The sequence below is a fragment of the Polyodon spathula genome, chromosome 14 (genome assembly GCF_017654505.1).
Source record: "Polyodon spathula isolate WHYD16114869_AA chromosome 14, ASM1765450v1, whole genome shotgun sequence".
Taxonomy (NCBI): domain Eukaryota; kingdom Metazoa; phylum Chordata; class Actinopteri; order Acipenseriformes; family Polyodontidae; genus Polyodon; species Polyodon spathula.
In genome coordinates this window covers 36,003,433-36,030,481 of record NC_054547.1, presented here as the reverse complement: position 1 = coordinate 36,030,481, position 27,049 = coordinate 36,003,433, and the positions used below count along the sequence as shown (strand labels likewise).

At 36.4% G+C, this 27,049-nt stretch overlaps 1 protein-coding gene across 1 annotated transcript in view; it reads right to left on the bottom strand.

Annotated features, from left to right (window-relative positions):
* The window catches only part of LOC121326771 (dedicator of cytokinesis protein 10-like), an 87,998-nt gene extending 75,115 nt beyond the window's left edge, over window positions 1-12,883 (bottom strand). The window contains exon 1 of the mRNA XM_041270246.1: window positions 12,648-12,883. Coding sequence (XP_041126180.1) covers window positions 12,648-12,758 — 111 coding nt within the window. The 5' untranslated portion in view covers window positions 12,759-12,883. The remainder of the gene's footprint in view (window positions 1-12,647) is intronic.
* Between the last annotated feature and the right edge of the window lie 14,166 nt (window positions 12,884-27,049).

Sequence of the window (27,049 nt, the reverse complement as noted above, 5' to 3'; positions counted from 1 at the left end):
CCCTCACTTGGAACTCAAAGATGCAGTTTCTTTGCACGTGTCTAAACCTAGAGGGCTCTAACGATCTGTTCTGATTTAAAAAAACAAAATCGTAATACTGCAATTTCATGCAGCTTTTAACCAATATAATGTAGTGTATGATTTTTTTTCCCAACTGCTTATAAGATTGTGAATAAGAAATACATAGCTTTGTTCATCCGCCATGGAGGTATAGCCAATATTTTTTACTGCACTCATGACAATTTATCATTTATCACAATTCATCATCAGAGAAAACAGGGTCCCTAAAGATATTCTGAACCTTCAACCTCTTCTTTCACTGGTACTCCTTCTTTCACTGTTACTCCAGCACACACAGACCTTAATATCACCACCAGCCATGTGATTTCATGATTCAATACAGTTCTGGCAATTAGGCAGCCTTTGATCTAGAAGGCAACACATGCAGCTCTAAAAAAAAAAAAAAAAAAAAAAAAACAGGCACAGGAACTCAAAAGACAGAGGCAAAGTTTGTCACATAACGAAACACACTCTGCAAACTCATGCAGATTCTGTTAATGGGATCCTCGTTCCCGGGACCCTAAGGTGATGGTTTCGTACTGTCACAGTGAAAGCCAATCAAGTAATATGTTTGAATTGGGATCCGAACACATCAAATCAATCTAAACACATCATAGGATATCCTGTATGCAGCACACACTTTTTTGTAAACAGTCTGGGTAACACTTTACATTAAGTGTCTCGAATTACTGTGTATTTAAATAGTAGTTACTTAGTAAATGCATGTGCACTTACACACAATTACAATGTTAGTGTGCATCGTTGCAATGTAATTAATGTGTCTCTGCACGATATAACCCGAACCCTTTTCTGATACAATTGTATACTTACATATATTGTGGGAAAAGACTTATAGATTAAGCGCAATGTAACTATGTATAATAACATTGTAATTGTGTATATGCACACATGTATTTTCTAAGTAACTGCTAAGCAAATACAAAGCAACAAGACACTTAATGGAAAGCGCTACCATAGTCTGTTACGCAAGTCAGCCTTAACTATGGAGCAGATCTGACAGACTTCAAAAGAGCATTCAGTTAGCGTTTTCACCTATATTCAGGACAGTAAGGAATACAGATGTGTTTCACAAGCATACATAATGATTCCACTACAGCAGATCCCCACCCCCCCCCCCCCCCCCCCACCCCCCCCCCCCCTGTGAAGGAATTAGAGAAGGTCATCATCTTTGTACTGGCAGGCAATTCTATTTAGCTTTCAGAGGGAGCGGGGCTTGCTATACTGTTTCTATTAGCGTGTCACAGAAACTGCATTTGTTCTTTGTTTTAATTTCCTTTTGTCTTGAGAAGTGCAGTGGAGCGATTGGGGTTTGGGATCAAGCCTTGAGTGCTGCAAAGCTTCCAAGTTCTTATCCTGCTCCCTGCAGTATTCAGAGCACATGTCACATGGTTTGCTGCTAGTTCCAACCACGACTGTGCCATTGCCTTGAGCTGAACTGTGCTGCAGAGGAAAAGGGAGGGAGACACAGAGCTGGTATATGGCACTCTGCAAGTACAGGGCAGCTTTTTCTCAAAGGGTATTATATATACACGACTGTAGTGAGAATGAGAAACAGCTGGCAAGGCCAGGCTTGGAACCTTTGGGTGACCTTCTCCAGAGTCACATCTAGATAGCATGTGCATATAACAATGGGAAGGGACTCCAGGGACTGGTGTGAGGAACACTGGATTCATAAAACTAGCTCCCACACTGCTTAAAAAATAATGATAATAATAATAATAATAGTAATAATAATAATAATAATAATAATAATAATAATAATAATATAATAATAATAATAAATGTATGTATATGAATCAATAGTTAAAAACCATCTTTGAAACTTAATAAATTAATTAATACCAAACCCATAGTTTTATAAAACAATTTTGTTCTATTATATATATAGACTACACACACACACACACACACACACACACACACACACACACACACACACACACACACACATATATATATATATATATATATATATATATATATATATATATATATATATATATATATATATATATATATATATACTGTGTGTGTGTGAATCAAAAAAACAAAAAATGAATAACATATGTGTCGAACGGCAGCACAGAGAATACAGAAATAGTAATTCTGTTACTGTAAGAGGACGGTGATGTATGATTCAAGAAAGAATTAAAGACAAGCATGAAATGTTCATGAATCAGCAGTGGAACGGTCTGATAGCTGTTCAAATGTGTGAAATGTACAGTAAGTTCCAGAGGCCACTTTTCTAACTGCAAAAAGGATTCCAGGCTTTCCATGCTGTTGGCAATGTCACACAGGTGCTCCAAAGTATGACATAAGAATATTCCCCAGCACACAATTAATGGCTCGCATAGGGTTAATATATCAGTCAGATGTTTACTGATTGGGAATTCACAAAAAATGAGTTATTCACTCATCATTTATTATCAGCAGCTGTGCATTGACCAAAACATAAGGCACAACATTGGAGCTAGGATATACTGTACAGTAATGTGCTTGTAGAATGTGTTAACAAGCCCTCGTATTAAAATGTACATCCAACTCATCCAAAGCAAATCTTACAGTAGCTGGCAAATGTGAAATCTCAAAATACTCTACAGCACACCAACGTGACACACACACACACACACACACACAAGTTGCTGTATTTACTAGATCATATCTTTCTGGAGTTATTTCATTTGATATTTATTCTCTTGAGACAGGAGGAACTGTGATAAAGCTGCAGATTAACAAGGTCATCTACCAAGTAGTAGAAATATTTAATCACTTGTGATGTCTGACCCACTTATCGTGCATTCCAGCTACACCAACTAACAGAAGCCTTGTGATCTCAGGGTTGTTCAGGCTTCTGAATAAAGATCAACTTTTATCATAAAGGGCCAGAGAGCTTTTAAAACACAATACCATTACAATCAAACTAAATAGTATCTGTATTAATTGTCAGCAGTGGCTACTGTACTTGCACAGTGTTGCAGGAGGTTTGGCGTCAGATCGTTAATCAGTGCATTTTATCTCAAATGCTTTCCTGTTTGAGCAGGCAGAGGTTTTATCTTTAAAGAAGTCTGGCTTTTTTAATGCAGCTGGTCACGGAGATGAAGCTGCTACAGCTTGATCTGATTAATGCTCATGAAGCACTCTGTATTCAGTCCTTGCTACAGAGAGAATTAAACAGCACCAGTGGTTAAGAACATAAGAACATGAGAACATAAGAAAGTTTACAAATGAGAGGAGGCCATTCGGCCCATCTTGCTCGTTTTGTTGTTAGTAGCTTATTGATCCCAGAATCTCATCAAGCAGCTTCTTGAAGGATCCCAGGGTGTCAGCTTCAACAACATTACTGGGGAGTTGAGTTCTGAGTTAAGAAATAGGATGACATAACCTATAAAGGCTGCTATTGGAATTGATTATTGAATCAATATCTTGATTTGTGTACTTTGGTATGCTCTATGATAATAGTGACATCATTATCCTGCAAAGTCATTTTAAACATGCTCCCACAAATACATTTAATAGTTAAAGAGAGTTAAAATATTATTATTATAGACATATTAAGCAGTAAAATCTTAAAAACCATAAATGTCGAGAGGAAGTGAAACAAAACCACTTCCTGGAAAATTAACATTGCCCCACCAGTATTGGTTAATTGCAAAATAATTTTTGTTTCCTCAATTTTCTATATATCATTACTTGGTTTGCTTTTTGTTTGTTTTTTTTTACTGTGGTTTGAAATCAAAGTATTTAAAAAATATATATTTTACAATAATAATAAAATACTACTAATAATTGGTCATTCCAATGTTACGCTGACCCTGTGAACCCCAATGAACTGCCTCTGTGATTGTTTTTTGACAGCTTTTTATTCCTGTTGACATTTCCTTTAAGTTTCCAAAATTGTGTTTAACGTGCCGTGTTAAGTGTGATACCTTTTCACTGCTCTTGTCTAATTTATATGTAATTTCGCCATCATATTTTACTTTTTTTTACTTACACATAGAACAGCAAAAACTTTGGAAACAAACTGAAGTTTCAACAGAAATCTACATTTACACTGATGTATATTCAATATGTCATAAAATAACAACACACACACTGCTACATCAAAGGAACCTGACAATACATTTATTTAGTGTCAAGAGAGCCACTTATTTTCATATATCACAATTAAAATGGAACAATATTCCCTCAACCATTCTAATTTAAACACAGTTAAAACCATATCCCTCTCCTTTTCAGTGTGCACACGTTATAGGACGAGATTACATCTAATTCACTTTGGGTTTAATATTTACTCCCCCGTTTGACACATTGTAAAATCAGTTATCTCATGAAACTAAGAAGAGGAATAGGCTTGAAATCACCCTTGGTGCCGTGCATCAACACAGGAATGTGACACGACAATGACAAGAATTCCCAAACGTAGCTCAAAAAAGCAACTGCTCAAAAATTAACCCTTTCAGTCCTGAATTATTTTTGTTGAACTGAAGAATGTAAAATGAAGTTATAAAATTCAAAACTCCTTTATTGAGTATACATGAGAACAACTTAAATTTGACCAAAGGAACATTTCTAACATTTTAAGATATATAGGTATTGAATGTCTTTGTAGCGATAAACTGTAAAACCAGCTCCAGCTCTGTTCTACGCACCTGTGTAGCTACTTCAGGCTTGACTTGTCTTTTATTATATGAAATGTTTAAAATAACCCTTACTATACAATGCCAGACTTGTGACCTCTGTTTCTTATAGAACTATGGTGGGAGAGAGCAGTTGGTGGTCTTGGCTCTGTTTAGATACAGTAGCTTCTAAATATAAACTACACACTCCTGCTGATCCCAGTGGGTTAGCGTTGAAATACCGATTGGGGTTTTATTCAGAAATCATCGAATAGCAGAGACGCATGTTAGAATGCCAGAATAATCTTTGCTTGGGGTCAGGTTTAATGTAAGGCTATAATGTAACAATCTCTGACCGCTCCATAGCTGACAGCTCAATCTGATGGTGTTGAAGCACAGGGATAATGGGCACAATGATAAACACACATGGGGACCTGGAATGTCTCAGGACTGGAGAAACAAGCAGATGTTAAAAGACTAGCATCAGGACGACTTTCTACTTGAGACCTGTAGTCTTCATTAGCCACATATTCAATCAATCAATAATATTCTGAGTTATTAATCCCCCTGGTTGATCTCTGGTAATCTAAGAATCTCACAATGGAAAATGTCCTCATGCAAAACAGTCATTAAAACACACTGCAGAGTATTAAGTGTGATACTAGCATACTGAAAGCAGAGACAGGCATGGTAACAGTGTATGGTAAACTACACAATGCTAATTTCCCATGATAAACACAATGGAGTATTAAATAAAAATGTATAACAGCAATAATACCCTCCACAGAAGACTGAACACTGAATTATTCTTTAATTATTACAGTATGTAACCATGTTTTCTTGAAACTCACACACAGTTTATTTCTTGTTAAATCAGCATTCACACACCAGCATTTCTAATTTCACAATGCCTGTTCCAAAGCCACACAAAAACAATTTCCTATTATGAAATGCATTCAGGATGTGCACATTTCACTCACACCTCAGTGTGTTTATAACTGACCTGGTTTCCTTTATCTCCAGAGGTTTTTTTTTACTGCCTCTACACAGCTTACTATTATTAGCGTCTGATATCAGCAGACACAGTGCTTTAGAGAAGTGGTGAAGCTCAGCTGGAATGTAGCTGAAAGTAAGACATCCATAAAGGCAACAAAGACTGCTGGACTATGCACCCATCGCATAAAACAACGACCCTTAAAGGAGTGCTTACCAATTCTTAGCATTATTAACATTGTTAATGCATTCCTTTTATTATGTGTAGAATCGTTTGGGTAGGATTGTAGAAAAATTGCTTCGTCTTGGTACTTTTGCTGCAGGTCTGATGGCAGCTAGACCACTGGAGAGAGTTCCGAGCATAACAAATGTGACTGACCACCAGGAAGCAACATTTAAATTGTCTTTTAAATTATCAGCACATTCCAAATTGAAGTAAAAAACAAATGACGATCAAAGAACCAAAAGATCTTCTATCAAAGAAAATTAGCAGTTGATGGCGCTAGTAGGGAAAGGGATATTACAACTTTGTTCAGCACTCTTTTAATAACACCACTGTGATACTGAGCAACGAGAGTTTATTGTTGAACATCCCCAGTTTTTATTTTTTTATTTTTTTGGTATATGGTTAGTGAGTGGTCTTCCTTCAAACGTTGGTTCTGGTGCTCCCCTCAGCTCAGTGCCTCAGCTTGTCATTCTGTGTTGTTGCTTCTGTAATACCGAATAGGAAGTTGATTCAAGCTGGATCAGCAATGGAGACATGGAACGGTGGATGTCTTCCCATCTCTCGCTAAATCAATCACCTCAGCATCATTTGTAACAGGACTCGGCTACTGAAACAGTCAAAAGTGTCAGTAAAAAAAGAAGTAAAAATATTAAGTAAGTCTGCTCCGGATGCATTCTTTCAGTCTTTATTATAGCCTACATCTTTACATTATTGCATTTAAGGTCTGCTATCATTCCAAAGGTTTTCCCCCAATTCTCTGTTGGCATTATCCCCAGCTCTAAAACAAGTTATTCTGGATATTGGTTCCTTCTTGCGTCAGAGAAGTGGACACTGAGCCAGAATTTAAAATAGAAACATTATAACAGAAAAGTATCATTGCTATTCACAATGCTAAATTCATCTCAGGACTGCAGGAGCTGTTGATGGTTCTGTCCATCAAGCCCAGGCAATCCGCTCTGTATTGTTTAGTAATCACGACCCCAGGCTCTTTAACAAGTACACTGCAGGGAGTATGCCGTTACTGGAGGGGGGCACTGGTGCTGTTGAGCAGTGCTTTTTAGAACTGATTGCTGATTTCCCAAACAAAAAAAAAAGAATTCTGAAACGCAAAAAAGCATCCAAACATGCAGGGCAAACACAATAACAACTGTAACTTTATCCAAAACCAGAACGAATAAAGGCTTTAACTATCTGAAGTTATTTAGCAGGTTCCTGCTGTGTATAATACAGTTCAGACAAACTGATTGAAGTTAAACACTATAGGATGCACTAATGGTCACACATTCTAACCTCACTTTAACAGATATAGCGCAACTCAAGCTCGGTGTAATTCCACCACGCTTGATGTGCACTGAAGAATGAGAGTGAGGTCAAACAATGTCACAGGCAGTCAAGACAGACATGTTCCATCTCCCCAATGTAACCATTGCACAGTATAAACTGCAGGCTGCTCACACATGTATTTTTAGCAGGTCATCATTTCATCTGGGGATTTAAATCGACCTCTTGTCTGGCTGTGTAGAATCATACCGTTTCATTACCCGGGTGAGCGGAACACCAAGCAGAGCTGCCCTGGAGACGAGCACTGCAGGGCAAAGAGGAGAGAGAGGTAGACTTCACTACTGGCACAAGTTTGAAGGAGCTCTTTTGAAGGACTTCTTTAGAAATGGGTTTCAACCCTGGAACATTCTGTTAAATGAGAGCAGCATTCCCAGGGGCACAGAAGCAGGGAGTAGAATGCCAAGAAGCCATGTGACATACACAAGAAAAAAAAAACTTCTGCCATCAGCCTACAGGTTTAATTATTCATATCACGAAGCACGTGTTTCATTCTGACAGATGCAGATAATGTAGCTCCAACCGGAATCATCTATGTACTGTATGTAAACTTCAGAACCTGAATCTTCCAGATTTGAAAATTGACTCTCATCTGTGTGGTGGGACGTAACCTGGTTAGGAGCGATGTAATCCAGACAATGTACTGCACATTGTGCTTGTATTTCTGAAAGTCTAAACAGCTGCATTATTTGAAAACGGAACTTGGATTGCTTTCAGCTCAAGCCTACTGGAATATTTGAAGGGGCAGTGGGAGCTGATTGGAGAGAATGTTCACAACATGGTACGTGGTCTGATGAATATCTCCATGCCAGTTTCGTTGAAATACATTACAACTGGTTTTGATTTTCTGTGCCCCCCAACATAATTAGCAGATGCTTTTATTGTCACTGGAATTAGCAGGCTTTCGCACACTTGCTTCCCTAAACTCTGTTACTTGACACTCACAATAATGCCTCACAATATACTTTGCCACCTGACTACAGGGTGAGATCCACAAACACAGGTAGTTATTAGCCTTTAAGTCCTGTTACCTTGCCTCACCAGGAAGGGTCAGCGTTATCCGTACTAGAAGTGCACCACTCAATCCAACACAGCCTTTTCTTTTTAATTCAAAACTCATTTCCCACACTCACACACAAATGAGAATCCACAAGACTCTGGAGTTTGAATACTTAATTACTTTGAACAAACTTCTTGAATGCAGCCATGTGAGAAGAAAAAAGGAAGGAAGGGACAGTCAGACAGACAGACAGAGACAGACAGACAGACAGACAGAGAGTAGATAGATAGATACAGCAGATAGAAAGTTTGAATGACTTGAATGCTTGCATTTGCAAGCTTGGAAGTCCTGTACATGCTTCAGACTGCCTTCTTACAGTAAGTAACTCAGGCATATTGTAATTAGAAGTTCGTTCAAGGACCCTTTACAGTTCTGCTCCCTTTGGCACTCTGTGTCTTTTCATTATTTCATTAATTGGCCATTTAGCATTTCCACTGTGCACACACTCCAGAGAACACAAAACCAGCCAGCACATAATTGGTAAATATGTTTAAAGGCTTTATCCATTGCAATATATTATCTATAATATAGCATAGTTTTATACTATTTATGGTAAATAAATTTTTTTTTATAAACTTTTTGGGGTCCATGCGAGAGAATTTCAAAATGTATTATTATTATTATTATTATATTATTATTATTATTATTATTATTATTATTATTATTATTATTAATGCCATGACTGTATAAAAATAAATATTAGTGCTTATGATTTTGCTTGCCTGTTATAAGCAATAGTGGTGTATGATCAGGGAGCAGAGTAAGCTGTTTTTTTACATTTGCATTCTGATTCCAGTTCGCTGTCTTACTGGTCACGTGTATATCAGGGTTACATTAATACTTAGTATTTACTTTGGTGTAGTGAGAGAGGCTTGCCTGCAGTGATAACACTGAGGCTGAGTGGGGCAGGGCTTAGACCTATAAAAACCCAGGTATCTGTGTTGGGGGGGCTCAGATTCTGTATCTGTTCAGTCAAAACCAAGGGCAGAGAAAAGGTGTCTAGGAAATACAGGAGGGGGTAGGGTTTGTCTAATCCCTATAGTCCTGATCCTGGGGAATAGACTGTACTCTATGTTTTCATGTTTCTGAATACCTGCAATGCATGTCTAGAGTACTTTAAACTGCAACTGACTTGGTGTTCCTGGCTCCGGTACATTAGTAACGTGACTGGGGTGGTGTGGCAAAGCTCGACACACACATTTCCATGTCACAGTCCACAATGATAAAAACTAAATTAAAGGATGTTGGAAGCCCATGGGTGCATGCCATTTCAGTTAATTTTCAAAACTGAGGCACATTGTAACATTTGTTATATTGGATAAGTAATTAAGCCCAGGATTTTCAGATGATAAAATGCCTGTGTATTTGGATAGACCCGCCATTGTAAAGATCTTGGGCTTCCCATTGTCTGATATCAATGGCTATCCGTGTAGCAAAAGTTCATTTTTCATGAAACGACCCTAAAAATGTGGCTCTCCCAAGATGCTCTCATTGTTTCACTGAAAGCAATACAAAAACCAGATGCCTCAGGCCTATGATGTTCTCAGCTGTCTGCACAGCAGCTTTGTATGCAATTGTGATGCAGAAGGACTTCCTCCACTATGTGATCTGTCACCTGACGGGACATGTGGGAAGGAATCACCATCCGGACCACTGAGGTGCACACAGAGATACTAGGGGCACGGCTGTGAAAGTCAAGTGAAAAATGAGTGTCCTCTTTGACAAATTACACATGATACTGTATTGACATGCATGCAGGACCATACTCCAGCAAGGTGTTGGAGCTCAGATTGATAGTCATCGTAAGAGATCAATACACCTACAGTGCAGAATCCCTGCAGTTAGGACTGTATCTGATGAGCAGAAAGAGAAGCTCATAAAGTGGTCAAAGTTACAAAATACCCTTATTGCAACATTCCCATTGAGCTACAAATCTAAAGCCCATTAAAACATAACTTTAGAGGTTCTCTGACCTGCTGTGCCCTAAAGCCTATACTGCTATACAATTTTCCCTGTCTCAGTGATACAACATTGCCACAAAAGTAGAGCAAAAGGATACTGCATAAAGTCCATGTGCATATTGTACCTTGCAGGCTTAATTATCCTTATCATTGAACGTGAACATGCTCTCTTTTGACAGGCCGCAGATAATTTCGCTCAGAGCTGAATCTTCTCGAAGCCCACATGAATGCTGAAGATTTGGGTCATTAAATAGCCATACTACTACAGTGCTTGTGTGGGTGGCGTCAGCTTGCTTGAGAGAGCACTCCAAACACAGGGCTTCTTTTTTGTTGTTGTTTTTTTTTTTTTTTTTTGAGTGCCCAATTATTTTACTCCCAATTTTCACCTGTTTAGAATGTCGAATTATATTCCCTCACTGCAGCAATTTCCCACACAGCTCAGGTTAATTGAAGACTCAGTGGGTGTCCTTATCTATAACGACCAAGCCAACTTCCTCTTTTACACCCAGGAACTGAGAGCAGATGTCAGCCAGCTGCTGGCGTCTGGAGGACAAAGGTCAGCCCTGCAGGTGTCGTCTGAGCTCACTAGGCACCTGGCCAATTGCTGCCGATGTTTTCTCTGTAACCTGCTGGAGCGGCCAGCATTTACTGTGTAGGGAATACAATATGTTCTTTCAACAACTTCTCAACAAGAATGACCTAGTGTTTAACCTTTTAAAGTGATTTATCTGCTTTGAAGACCTCCCCCCCCCCCCCCCCCCCCACATTTTTAGAACACTGATTATGACACATCACTAACGCTTTTAAGCAAAAAGGAGATTGCCATATTATTTCCTGCCGATGCTGTAGCTAAAGATACTGCAACAGTCATGTTTGAGATTAAAGTGTGTGGGGCCCTGAGTGACTATGTAAGAAGGCATTGGGTGTACACTAAACTAAAGGTGAAACAGCCATAATAAGCTATATAACACTTTTACATTGCTGCTAAGTTCTTAGCCAGTCTGTGCATGATGACCTCATGGTGACATATAAAATACCTCATATTAAGCTATATATATATATATATATATATATATATATATATATATATATATATATATATATATATATATATATATATATATATGGGACCAATGTGTCCAAAACTACTTTTTTTCTCCAGCTATTTTCAATATTTCATGCATGGAAGGGTTAATATGGTATCTGTGGACGATATCTCTACAACACTAGAGCAGCCCTCTGCTTTGCAATGTTGCTCGAAAGTATTACAGTCTCTCAATGTCCCATTCAGATAAATAAAATAAATAAAAAAAAAACAGTTCCATTCACTCGTCTCACAGTGTCAGTAAAGCAGGAAGGCACTGCTTGCGCTAACTTGAGTTTTAACTGGCACCCAGTCCCGAAAAAAGCAAAGGTGGGACTCCAATATCCATCGGCTAACAAAGAAATAATATGCACTGACCAACATGGAGGAAAAGGCTACTCTATAATGTTGCACCATCATTTCAGGAACTAATACTACTATTGCTGCATTTAATACAACAACTGCAAAGTACCAGTAGTTGTAGTGTTTGATAACTTAACCGTGTAGTTCGGATGCTAATTTTAAACGTCATACTATGAATAGCAGTTATGAGACGTTTTCGTCTTGCATCAGTCTTTACATTATTCGTCTGTATCTAGACGGCGCTCCGCTGCGTGCCTGCTTGGCATTAGTTCTTCAATATTGGATGGTATTTCCCGCGGAAATCACACTGCTGTCATTTAGCTAAAGGGTTTTTTTTTTTGTTTTTTTTTTTGGTGCCTGGAAAATCCCGAAAATTACACAACAGAGTCCCCGTTTTTCCAGTATCAAGCTGTTAAAGAATGCCTTGTTTTCGATTCAGTATATGATTTTATGTTAACCTTCCTTGTTTGGATCCTCAATGTTTATACAACACACTACAGGTACAATATTGGTGTGGCCCAAATGTACATATCCATATGTAACTTCATTTTCTATCCAATAGTTTATAGCTGCTCTCGCTACAATTCCGATATACTATAATCACCTAATCGATTCATCTTAATTTCTATATCGGTATTTCGTAAAGTAAATAACCTACAATATATTTACTATGAGTGAGCGCAATATTAATAATATAGTTTAACTAACCCAAAAAGTTCTATAGCCAGAGTGGCAAAGCATCTCTTTGATATATCACCTTACGGTCCCGTATGTTTTCTATATAAATAAATTCAAACTACTTCAATAAGATAACAAACCTTCATTATTAGTAGTACGGGTAGATAACATGGATCATTGACCGGTTCCCCAGCCAATCAAAGATTAAATACATTTAATTTGTCAACACTATTATTCAAGCACTCACCGTAGAAGCAGTAGAGTGTCTCACCGCATTGGAAGCGTTCTGTCTGATCTCAGCCGCTGTCCCCGGTTTCAGGAGGTTCTTGGTAAATCTCCGAGCAGATTCTGCTGCCATTTCTTCTTTAGTGCTGGGCGACTTTGAACGGAGTCGTTGCAGTGGTTTCTACAGCCCCCACTCTATCAAGCTGATTGTGGTCTTGCCTCCAGCAGTCTCAGGAAGCGGAACTAATGTTCTGTCTCTGCGTGTCTTTCTCTCTTTAACTACGACACGAGGCAGTGAAAGGCTTTTCTCTTTCTGTTTCAAATATAAAAACAAAAAACAAAAAACCTGCTCTCCTGCATACAGTACCTATGATATATAATTTCATGTCTGGTTGAAAACGGTTAATAAATCGAAAACCCTTAAAAAAAACATTTAGCTTTATATTCATTGACAAAACGTGTTCCATGCTTCACTGGTTAATTGTATTTAAATGAATAATGCCACTACTATAGAAAATTATCATTGCAAGCATCAGATTTCAAGTCGAGGACACGAGAATGGTATTTAATTCTTTAGCACCATCTAGTGTAGAAAAATATAAATTTAAAAACTCCACACACTTTCCTTGTCCCGCGATTTTGATGTTGCATATTAACAATAAAAGTCAATTATCAGTATACGTGGCAATAAATCAGTAATTACAAGGACGAAAATCAGCCGTTTATTTTTAAGGCTACAGTCCTGTAGATAGACAATGCAGTATTAACATAATGTAATGCAAAATGTGCTATGCGGTTGAGTCTTTCATTCACTCCATGTCATCTGTCTATATCAAAGGTTCTCATACTTTTGTTTTGCTCTGTGTGCTTATCGGCTCGGCTCTATCTGATTAAAACAAAACAAAACAAAAAGTGAATTAGCTGACCAGTAAAACACGGCAGAAGAGCTGGCTTCTCCATACATCTTTTACTGTTAGCGATTAAATGCATAGGTGCAGTAATGAAATGCTAAGGGATTTCAAATGATGACAGTATTTTGTGATCACGCCCCACCTACAATAGCCATGCGACCCCCTTTTGGGTCGGGACCCCCAATTTGAGAAACCCTGGTCTATATAATGGTATAGACACATGATTGCACATCCACACAGACGTCATATTCTGCCATGCTGACATCAATGTATTGTAGTATATGACAATATTGTATTGTAGTATATGAAGACATATGCCCTTAGACTTCAACTAATAACCATTTTGACTAATACACATGAGTAATAATAGTTTCTTCTGAGCCCACACTATTTGTCAATAACCACTGGTCAATATAGTGGATAACTATTGCCTTCTAAAGTCGCACCTTAGCTTAGAGATCCAGTACCTGAGCACAGTATCCTGAATGCTGATATGAAGATAAACGAGGAAACAGTGGCATCTAGTGGATCAGGTCTTTAACAAGTGTTAACATATGTAAATAGAGACCTACTCATTGCAATTGAACAAACTTGAATACCTAAAAAGATGAACAGCTGAAAATGCAGAACATTTCGTAATAGTCATTCCTTAAAAAATCTGACCTCCCAAATCCTTCTGTGAGAACCATTTTGACAACAGGCTACAGTTATGAAATTGTAAATGATTCTTACACTCAATGTCAAGACGTTGCAGATATTTGAAAGGATTTTAAAACATGTTGGGCATGTGCATCTTTTCCAGATGCTGTTTTGTAGTAGTTATTTTTACTCCAGAGGGAGTGAGAGAGGAAGAGAATTCATCTTAAATGACTGCAAGCCTGCTGCTGCAGCTTCCCATCAACATCTCAACAGCAGCTTCCAGAGATCTCTTTGTGTTGCCCAATGACCCGAGGACACCCTGGAACAGTCAAGCAATGTTTGCCAGTGTTTGCTGTGGGCGCTGTCAGAAGAAAATCGTGCCCGTGGTTACAGTTGGCCTCCAATAAGGACAGAATATTGCACTGGATTTTTTTTTTTTTCCCCCAGTGTAAAGTTTGCAGCATGTTATACCGTAAAAGGCTGGCAATCTTAACTGCTCCTGTTTCTGTGCAAAAGTTTCTAGGCATTGCTGAAATGAATGTCATGCGATCTTTCTTAAGATTAGCATCATCACAAGAACCAAGAGGCAGTATGATATTGAGTATTATGTTACTGGGAACGGATGCATGTTTAAACTTTCAATGCGGTCTTGCAATTCACACATCTGTATGACGAAGACCAACAGCACTAACATCTGTATGAAGAGGCCTATACAATATTGAAAGAATCACTAAGTCTACACATGTAGACGCTGTTTTCAAGTTTATTCTTCCACTCTTTCAACGTTTAGCAAACAGAACTCCCATCACCAGGGCTGGCTGCTGCTGGATTGTACAGACACAACTTGTCTGATTGTAAATTATTAAACTGCTTCGCCTGGCCATATGTTCATGCCTTGTCTAGTTTCTTTCAAGAATGTTTCCACAAATAGCACAGTCTTTTAACTATGGCTCCCAACTACAGTGTTAAAAGAGGAAACTCTGCAAAAAAAAGTAGTGTCTGTTTTTTTTTTTAATATATTAGTCAAGACACAGGACCAAGATGTGTGTATGTGGATGCAGTGTGGCTTTTGTTATTTATCAATTTTGTCTACATTTGAAACAATATTGCATCGCATAATATAGATGAATCTGTCCTGCGTTGGATTTAAATAACATTATGTGCTTATTTACTATACAATGCCATGCATATTTAAAAGCTCGCATATGTGGCGGTGCAGTGATTGAGACCTTCATTAAATAATATTTTGCTTGCTTGCAAACATGCTGCACAGATCAAATCCAACACTTCAAATCGGCACGCTTGATAATGAAACACAGTATGGGGTTTCCATAACTGCCTAAACCTTAATAAACTCATACACATGACATTGTCCCAGCATGGAGATGACTGCATCCACAGAAAAAAAAATGAAAGAAAGTATTGGCAAGATGCTATTGTATAGACTGCACCCCAGCAAGATCCACTGGCAGAAACACAAATTATAATTGCTGTTCCTATAGCATACCACTAGATGGAGGTATTGAAGCGCAATATCGTTGAGTAATACTGAATTACTTTATCTTACCATATATATAATATTATACTTAATTATATATAATATATATATGATATAATATGAATTATATATATATATATATATATATATATATATATATATATATATATATATATATATATATATATATATATATATATATATATATATATATATATATATATATATATATATATATATATATATATATATATATATATATATATATATATATATATATATATATATATATATATATGTGTGTGTGTGTATATATATATATATATATATATATATATATATATATATATATATATATAGTAATTTTTTATAAATTAGATTTAATGTGACGAATACCAATACACCTTCATTGGACATAATGGAATCCACCACTCATATGTGCAGACATGTTCTTTACTGTGCATTGTCATACTTAGCTGTGCTTTACCATGTGTGAATGATCCATCCATGGTCTTTACAGTTGTATACTTCACTGCTAATAACCCTGAGATCATGTTGCTAATAACCCTGAGATCTGTTAATAACCCTAGAAATTATTTGCATTAGATTAATAAGAACTTTGTTTAATGAATTTACTATTTCTGGAAAAGTATTTGTTTGAGATCAGAAAGATAAACGATGCATGTTATATTTGCAACTGCATTTAGTACAATCAGATTTAAAATACAATTGCCTTTTCCTCTGGGATGTATTTAATTAAAATGAAGAACATCACCGCATACAAAGTAGTTTGGAAGTCAAATATGTGTTGAAGTACTGGGTTACATTTATTTCTATGGAGCTCTTTAATCATTTTGACAAAACATTTTTTCTTCTGAAAAGTAAAACAATACTCTGTCTATTGAAAACTGGCTTATGGTTTCATAAAAACACAAGACAGGATTTCAATTGGCATTTAGTTTGGCATCTGCTTACAATTATGTAAAAATGAACACGCATGCGTATACTTTAAACACAATTAAAATGATAATGTATAATTATTTTATCGATTATATAATACATAATTGACAAAACATCTTTGAAAAATAGCATACATGATACCTGTAAAGTTATTGTAAAAAACAAAACAAAAAAAAGTCACCTATAGATTGGGCTGAACACCAAAAAGAGAAGATAATTAAGATCAATTTCTTAATTTGCAGTGCTTATTTCTACTACAGAAACTTAAGAGTCACCCCTTAATTCACTATTGGCTCATAAAAAATAGAAACACTGATCACCACAAACTATTCTGTGAATAAATAACTTCAAAGTAATTTTTGCTTTATGGTTTCATTTTTTTCTTTTTTTTTTTTGTAACTGGTAAAATGTCAATGCAGCTTTGACGTGATAAAGAACATTATGCAATATTTATATGACATTTATTTTTCTTTATCCATGAAAAATCACACCACATTGCTTTTACAACTGCTCGTGGTTCTTTGCCTTCAATTAAAGGCTCCAGCTGTACATAAGAACCAGGTTGCCCAGTGTGCACACACGGGACTGGATTCATGGGAACAATACTGTTTAGGGTACGGTAAATAAAATAAAAGATGCAGACCTCATACAGCACTGTGCCGGAAACTGTTCATGCCCAGAGGCACTGATGATAAAAAAAGGGTTTCTGTCACCAAAAAGTACCTCTAACCTCTGTTACAGTGTTGATGTTATATCACATAACACATTCTTTTTGAACAATCATATTTTGTTGCAGACACACACATATATATATATATATTATATATATATATATATATTAATATAAATTATATAATAGATATATAATATATATATATGCACACACACACACACACACACACACACACACACACACACACACACACACACACACACACACACACACACACACACACATACGTACACGTACCTTCACACACACTCTTTGCTTCCATTGTTACAATGAAAGTACTGTGTGTTTTAGTATAGAATAGTAATAAAGGGTTCGCTCCGCTGCTTAGGGAAATGCGTTTCATCACCTGGGATCAGAAACAAATGTATCAGGTTTTGCTAATTTAATTTTCATTTTGAATCTGACCCGTTTCCTTCACCGTGGGGACTGTTTGAAGCACTGGGGCTAATTAAAGAAAATAGCAAAATAAATACGTAGATAGAATGAACCGAGGTCTCTTTTCTTTTATGGACTGAGACATTATTTTTAAGCGATTAGCATCTGTTAAAACATAGGGATAGAGATAGGGTTACGGTTAGCGTTTGGGTTATGGATATAGCTAGGATTAGGGATAGGGATAAGGTTAGGATTAGGTTTAGGGATTAGGTTAGGGGTAGGGTTAGGATTAGGGATAGGGATAGGGATAGGGTTAGTGATAGGGAAAGGGTTAGGGATAGTGTTAGACATAGGGTTAGGATTAGGATTAGTGATAAGGATAGGGATAGGGTTAGCGATAAGGAAAGGTTTAGTGTTAGAGATAGGGTTAGGATTTGGCATATGGATAGGGTAGGCTTAGGGTTAGGGATAGGGATAGGGATAGGGTTAGGTTTGTATCGTGCAAAAAAGATGTCCACATTAACTACATTGTAACTATACATAATAGCATTGTAATTATGCAAAGGTACACATGTATTTACGAAGTAACTACCATGTAAATACACAGTAATCAGAGACGTTTGTAATGTAAAGTGTTACCACATAATCATCGACATGGCTAGCGGTTAAAACAATATGGCAGCGATTCTCACTGGACAACTGTAGGAATGGAACTTAACTGGAAGTACTGTATCATAGTAAACTGTTGTGTATGGACTGTGAAGACAGCATCTCAGAGTGTGCACTGGTGAACAGTGAAATGATTCCTGGAAAGCACTGGCATTGTAACTGCTATAAACAAGGTTCTACAGAACAGAATACATCAAAAAGAATAATTATTAGGGAGCCATCTATTTATAAAACATACAATTTAAAAACCCAGGTGCGGTTATCAAAGCAGTAACTCAGCATTCTTGTCATGGTCATTAGGGATTGGGATGACATATTATTGATGCATGTCTTCAACTGTTTTAATCTGCAAATAATTCATAATAGTAAGGGATTATACTGCAACTGAAAGGAATATTCAGAAGCAGAGCTGGATGAGTCAGTGGGTGTGGTTTTTGTGGCTTTCAAAAGAGTTTTGAAGCAAATTTATTACAAGAAATATACAACAGTTTGTATTGAATTTATGATATCATTGACCAGAGACCGCAATATTTATATTTTTTTTCTATCAGGACTTGCTTCACTTGCATTTCAGAGAGACTTCCGCAGGCGTCCTGGATTTTATTTGTTTGTCTGACAGCGGCGCGAATGCTCTTCTCCTCCCTCAAGCTTTCCTGTGTGCATGTACTGTTCTGTCTGTCAGCTGAGTCTCTGTCTAAAGGGTTAAGACACAGTGGAAGTCAGAAACCAGACATCTATTTCTAGCTATAGTGCAACAATCAAAGGTATTAAGCAATCATTACTTGTTTTTGTATCCATGGCTGGGGTATCATTTTTTTTTTAATAAAAACCCAATAAAATATAAAAAAGCAAGGGCACAATGTGGCTCTTTGTAAAGTAAATTCATTCAGTTTTAAAGTATAGAACCATTTAGTTTCCTACAAAAACTTACAGTGCCTGTAAAAGTATGATAGTAACCATAGCAGAACACATGGGAGTAAAAGCCCTGTACCCATATAAGATGTTACTGTCCATAGCACAGTCATTGTAGTGTGCCTTAGGGGTCGAATAGGTGAGACTAGCAGCCATTAAAAAAACGTGAATCATGCATTTATTGGATATCTGGTGTTGTCTATTTTGTAACACTCTGCTGTTTATGTGCGATATTTGAAAACATCTTTCTTTTTTCTTTTTAATTTATTTATTGATGTTCAAAAATCTAATTTATATGTTAATAAATTGCAACTGGCAAATGCACTTCCGTCCATCTGAAACCGCACACATCACAATCACTTCACATCTGAAACCGCACGCAACACAATCACTACACAATTAGTTCTATATTTCAGGAACAAATATGGTTGCAACAATATTTATTTATTTATTTATTTATTTAGTTAGTTAGTTAGTTAGTTAGTCAGAAAAACCATACAAGCTACAATCAGCTTGTTTACAAAGGCATCCCAGGAAGAAGACAGGAGCAAGTGCCAGTTACAAACAAGCATACAGCAAGCACACAGCTTCACAATATTCACATTGCATGACATACAATCACAAGGCTGGTTCAAACAATCAAACAACAATCTCTTAAAATCAGAAAGTGACACAGTGCATCTTTTCTAGGGGTACTGTATTCCAGTCTGAGGGGGCAGAAAAATAATAAGGTTACATTTTTTTTTTTTTTTTTTCTGAATGGTTAACAAAAATATTGCTATGAAACGATACTGTACCCTGGTCTATATGAAACGGTACTGTTCCCTGGTCTGTATGAAACGATACTGTGCCCTGGTCTTTGACGAATCCTGCAGACAGATCCACATCACTGTGAGTCAGGAAGCTCTTATTAGGGTTACTGCGTGTGAGGTACAGCCCATATTTTTCAAGCGCCATGAAATCCATTATCCTATCCCTGTGAATGAATCAGGTGAAAGAAGGATAAAGAAAAGCCTTTAGAAATACGATGGAATTTCAGTCCCATGAGCACGGGGATGATTTCTTTAAATGCAAGCAGATTCAACCTGATCGCCCTCAACTTCAGAGGAAGGTCCCAGTGATTGAAACTAGCAGGTACAGGTCTGAAACAATAGAAAAGCCACTTCATCTGATTGTTATCAACCCATTGAATGGAACATTATCAAGCAAACTCATCTCATTCCTGAGAGCCAGCAGGGACCGGCACACACCAGCTAGCAGGAGGCTCTTATCAATGTTGTGTATGGACGACAGGCACTGTCGCTGCACTGTTGATGTGAATGCTTTCTGGAACAGACTTTCTACTTTACATTACAATTCTCAACTTTGAAGCCAAGCTTGTAGGTTTTAAAAAAAAATGTACATTTGTAATTGATCTCATAATTTTAATTTGTATTATTGATTATTCTCTGGGCTGAGAAGGTTGCAGTATGGAAGACCTGGGAGTATGAAGGATGTCCCATACTGGCCCATTCAAATAAGATGATATTCCATGATATTTGTTCTCATTCAATGAGTTGATTGCTACAACAGTGGTTAAGAAAACACAAGAGTGAGAATTTTCACTGTGCAGTATGTAATTTGTGTTTATATTCTAAAAGAATGCCCTGTATGATATCCAATGCAGGAACAATGTATAACCTGCTAGATAATAAGGCAAGACAAAGTTGCATATACATGCATTGACATTTAATTCTTACAAAAATGTCTCTTTTTATGTGGTGTTTTGGGTGAAATCAGGGCAGTTTCCGTATTTTTATGAATATATTTTCATATGGTCAGGAAGTTTGGCCACGCCTAATATATGTTATGGCAGTTTTTCTGTAAAGTGTAATTTCTCTAAAGGGGTTTATAGGTGTGATAATCTATAATATATATATATATATATATATATATATATATATATATATATATATTATATATATTATATATATATATATATATACTATATATCTATGTTTACTTAAACAAAAAGCCTTGCACCCATAATATACAACTTTAAAATACATACTGTATATAGAATACCTTTATCAGACAGCATCCTAAAAACTCACATTGGTTCTCACATTGGGTACTGCAGACTCACAGACTCACAAAGGAGCTGTTCATGATTCTCGTTCATGTGCAGAAACACTGTACTTTACAGCAGGTCAATGTGAAACTCAAACAAAAATGTGAATTTTTTTCAATGCTCATTATGGCCTAAGGCCTGCAGAAATGTCCATATTTTAGAAATAATAAAAATCTAAACTGCAGTTCTGTTTAGCCAGTCTTCTGCTGTTAGTGTTGTGTCACACAATATTAACTGACTGCTGCCTAAAATATTACACACATGCTGGATATATTAATCCCACAGTCTCGATGTCTACAGTATATGCTCTGTGCATTGTAAATAAATTAACCAAATTTAAATCATGTTTTAAAAACATAAATGATGTATCATTAAGGTTGCATCCTTAATGCATTGAAATTGAATCATATTCGGTTGCTTCATCACAAGAAATGAATTTGGAGTAAACAGCGTTAAGACTACATCAATATCAATGTTGGCTCAAAATGTCACCTGATCGTTTGATCTGCAAACTGGCGTATATGGCAAGGATTATTTGAAAGATATTAAATTCATACATCAGCCATTAACTGCATTAGCCTTTAATGTTCGATGAACTCTTTCAGTTCAGGTATGCTTTTCTCATTAGAATAGGACAGTTAAAAGCTGTTTGGAGACTTCACATATATTTATCTGACACTTATTTCTCTCTATATGTTAGAAACTTGTACTACATGGATTTACTTTGGCAGAAGCGACTTGGAAACAACTTGGCAAAGCGTAACCACATTTACACGCCCCCTTTTATGATTTCTCTTTAAATCAGCATGCTCTGTTTTGAAAGCCTGATTTAAAAATAAAAACAGACTAGAGTTATGAACATAGAAACTATGTATCCATGGGGCTATACATAGAAGCAGAACCCTGTATGATAACATGTATGGAATAATGCAGCTAAATGAAATCAATTTTGCCTCAAATAAGTCATTTTAATTGTAAAGTAAGAGATACTCAGCAATACTTACAAGCAATAATAGTCTTGCCTTTTGTTGTGTGTCACAACATATATATTATATTATCATATATATATATATATCATATATATATATATATATATATATATATATATATATATATATATATATAAAAAGCTAAAAAATCAAAAAGAAAAAAGTAATGTAGGTACACAAAAACGTGATTATATATATAATATATATATATATATATATATATATATATATATATATATATATATATATATATACACACACACACATATATACACACACACACACACACACACATAAAATCCTTGTACTTATATTGCTATGTATCATTTACATGCTGGCTTGCTGACTGACCTGTTATAGCGAGCCCCACTCAGAAAAGAATGGACATTCACTCCTGTAGAGGTACACACTGGATGCAGCCTGGGGTAAGAGAAAAAGATAAAAGGCTGCAATGAGGTCTAGATTTGCTTTGTCAGTGACAGCTGCATATTAATCTAAAGAATTTCTGACAAAAATACTTTTTTTTTTTCAGCCAAATAGACCCCTAGAGTCCTAAACAAGGGTAAAACTTGAAACAAGATTGATTTCATCTTTAAGGGATGGCTTCTTTTAAACTGCAGTAGCTTCTCTTTGTTTTTAATGCGTCAACAAACTTGAGCCATATTGTGACAGAAAAAGTACTAACATAACAACTTCCAACTCATTTTGTAATTGAAAGATGAAATAACTGGGTTTCCATACTCTGTGGCAGCGTTCTACTGTCTGAATATTAAAGAGATGCTGGTTCCTAATGCAAGGGTTTCTTTAACAGACACAAGTTGTAAGTCCTTCGCCTAAAATCCACCTCATTATATAACTGCTTGGTTCCTGGTAGATTTCTAATTAGCTCCCTGGCATTCAAAGGGACACTTTCAACAAACGGGAACCCTATTGTGCATGCAAACGTAAAACAAATCAAAGTCAAAAGCAGAACATGTTTTAAAATGTTATAAAGCCAGTTATAAAGATTTTACATCAGCAATAAGTATCTCTGGTGGTGATTTACGATACAGATGGCCACATCCCGTGGAGGGATTAATTTTTTTTTTTTGTGAAGTACTCCCCCTGGTGGGCAATATATGCGATTACTGGTTACCTAGTTAAATCCAATGTTTGAATTCTCTCCATCATGGAGCCAGCTCTTCAGCTCTCGTTCTGCCCCCTAATGTTTCACATTAAATTTACAGCCTTCCGTAGCGTATTGCTTGATCAGCAGACAACAGGAGCGAATACATTTTAGTTTAAGGAAACGATTAACATTTGAAATGTATGATTCTTAAACATCCATTAGGACAGACTGCATCAACTGCACCAAGAGCGTTTACTTCTGAAAGTGTTTGTACTGTTTTAGTGGGGACAACTAATGTGCTAAATTGGTTGGGGGCAGTGGCGATGGAATAATTTTTATAGTGGAGGTACTGAAAGCCATTGAACAAAACCCCTGTATATGATGGAAGCAGGTGCATAGCACTTCAATCACAGAGGCGTGGTAAAACTTTGATTGTGTTTATTATTGTTGTTCAATGTTAATATGTAGATGTAATTATATTATATTCACTCTTTCACGCACCCACACCCTTTGCATACTGGAGTGTTACACTATATTTTGGTTCAAAACTTCCTCCTCATTTGGATACAATTGCTTTAATTTCTAATTATTGGTATTAAAATAAAACAAACACACAAAGAAAATGCCCTCTGTGTAATTCTTATCTCAGCGGTTTTCATTTTTCCTTCCTTAAATTAGTCATTTCAATCTGTTCAACATGCTGGCTATAATAACAGGCTGCACTCAAATAAACATTCTTCTCCACGCACAGCGCGTCTGGGCCGGGCTGCAGCACACACAGCTGAAACGGTACACAAAATTCATTGCTTTATGTGCCAAGAACAACATTCTAATCAGTTGGTTTCCTCTCATTAAAATGCAATTAGTTTGACATAAGTTTCCTGCATAAGAAAGTATTGGCCACTTAGCACTCATTAGGAAAAAGAAAAGCATCACAGCAAGGGCTTCTTGTAAGGAGGGAATAGAAACTGTACATACTTTTTTCTGTTCAGAGGTGATCTGTAGGAGGAGTATTCCTTTGGAGCTGAAACAGAGAGAGCCACAGATAATTCATTATCTTGTTCAGATCTCTCTTCAAAACCTGCGTTAGCCATTTTTAATCTAAAACCATTACAGTTTGGAACATAAATTCAATTAGCTAGAATTTATGAAAAGCTGCAGTTCATTTCTTTTTTTTTTTTTTAAATGATAACCTTGGCGATATAAAAAAAAAACTTTGCAGGCTATGATTGTTTCACAACCCATACCAATTTGACACCAATTTCACATTATAACAGTATCCCACACGTTTACATTATTATTATTATTATTATTATTATTATTATTATTATTATTATTATTATTATTATTATTATTATTTTTCCCAGGATAGCCTAACCAAGGTGGTCCTGCATATTCTTAGTTTTGTCAATACAGATTTAATAAAGTACAACACACAGTAAGTCCATGGCTGGACTGAAATTTGAACCTGCAGTCTCTTTAACTTAGTGTTCACCACTAAACATGCAGCCCACCCCAGTTCAATGTGTATGTGTTTGTGTGGTGAAGTAGGACACCAGCACCACACCTAAAAACAAATTCCTGCTAAATGGTTAACACTGAAGAACTAATAAGCAGTAGAAGCTCTTTTTTTCAGCCTGTACCTCAAAAACATATTCCTGTAATTATATAAAAAAATCCTACTTTATTATAAAGTATCAAAACTGTAACACACAGTACATACTGTATCAGTATTATCCTTTTGATTTACTTGACATAATACGAAGCCACTGTGAACAAGCAGGGTTGGTGATATAATCGTATTACATTAGGTGAAATGGTCCAGCAAAGCTATTGCAATGACAAGCTCAGGTGAGCTTCGACTCACTAGGCATCACCTGGAATAACCACAGTAAAGTATATGGCCTTGATCGCTATACCTCTTGAATTCTACTTAAATACCAAAACCCCTCGGGCCTGTACTGTACACCCACACACATACAAAACAGGTCCTGTGTTTCATCTTGAACACCAATATGGGCAAGTAACTTGAAACAAAGTTTTCATTGTGACCCCTGATAATTTTGATGTTTGACTCCTTATAAACACAACCAATAACCCTGCTCTGAATGCTGGGTTACGAGTAAAAGCAGCCTTAGTGTTTTGCAGAATCCCACATCTGTCCAGCTCGATTGGGTTTCTCTTCTTAATGAATCATGAAGTTTGTCTTAAACACTAATAACACTGTTTGCGAAAGGAAAATGTAAGCTTGTTTTCCTTTAATTAAGTATGTGATTCTTGACCTTCATCATCGAAGGATTGCCTTTGCAAATGTTAAAAGGCTCAGGAACAGTTTAGTTAAGACACATAGAAACATTAATTAATATGGGGGGAGGGGGGGTTAAGATAAACCCAAAGACACAGCTGCAAACTGCCCAGGAAATGTAAGCACCCTGAGTGAAATTAAATACAATGATAGGAAATGGTAACTAGAAACATGAATTAGGTTAATGTAAGTGGTTGTAATTCATGGGACTGACTAATAGGGCGAACTTCTGGACACAGCAAATGAGTCAGACACTCATACAGGCCTCTTTATTTCCTTATATTACTTAAAGAGGCAAGATATATTCGGAAACACTTTAATTTATGGGTCTATTATAAGTGATTATAAACAATAGCAACAAAAAAGGCAGAAGTGTATAATAATAGTCTTATTATGTCTAATCCTATTCTGTAGATTGTTTATAATCATTTATAACAGATACCTAAACTAACGTGTTACCAAATATTCTTCATTACATGTGAGTAAAATACTCTGATGACAAGTGTGTCAGGGGGGTTGAGTCTCCTCTTGCAATTGTCTCATCAGTAAGGCGGCCGAGAAGCTGTTTCTACCCAATATCGAGACTCTCACCTCAAATTATTGGCCTTTACTGCTTGGTCCACCTTGAGATGAGTGCACACTATCAATCTTGTGTTGTACAACAAAAAAGCATGGTTACCCAATGTCAAAAAAAAAGGGCAGTTTGATCAAGCAATCCTGCAAGACATGTTTCAACCACCCACTACTCCTTTGTGCAAACTTTACTGCAAATGATTCACAGTACCCAAGAATCCCTTTCAGACATCTGCTCTAGTTTGACCCAGAATTATTGCGTGGACAAGCATTATTCACAGTTTATTATTATTATTATTATTATTATTATTATTATTATTATTATTATTATTATTATTATTATTAATCATTTTGAGCATTAAGAGCTGTTTCCTGGGATTGTTATACTAGATGTACCATACAAAAAACACACCTTGGTTTGAATAATTTCTTTTCTTTTCCCTTTCATATCCAGCTCTATAAGAGAGCTACGGAAACTTAGAAAAGTCAACAACATGACCAAATAATTCATCACAATTCAAATGTATACTCTTCAAACGGAAACACTAATTAATTACAGAAACCAAGACATGTCCAACATTATTATTCATGAGGAACTCTGCTTCAAGTCTACGGGGCTCATCACCTGTGCATTCGCCGCAC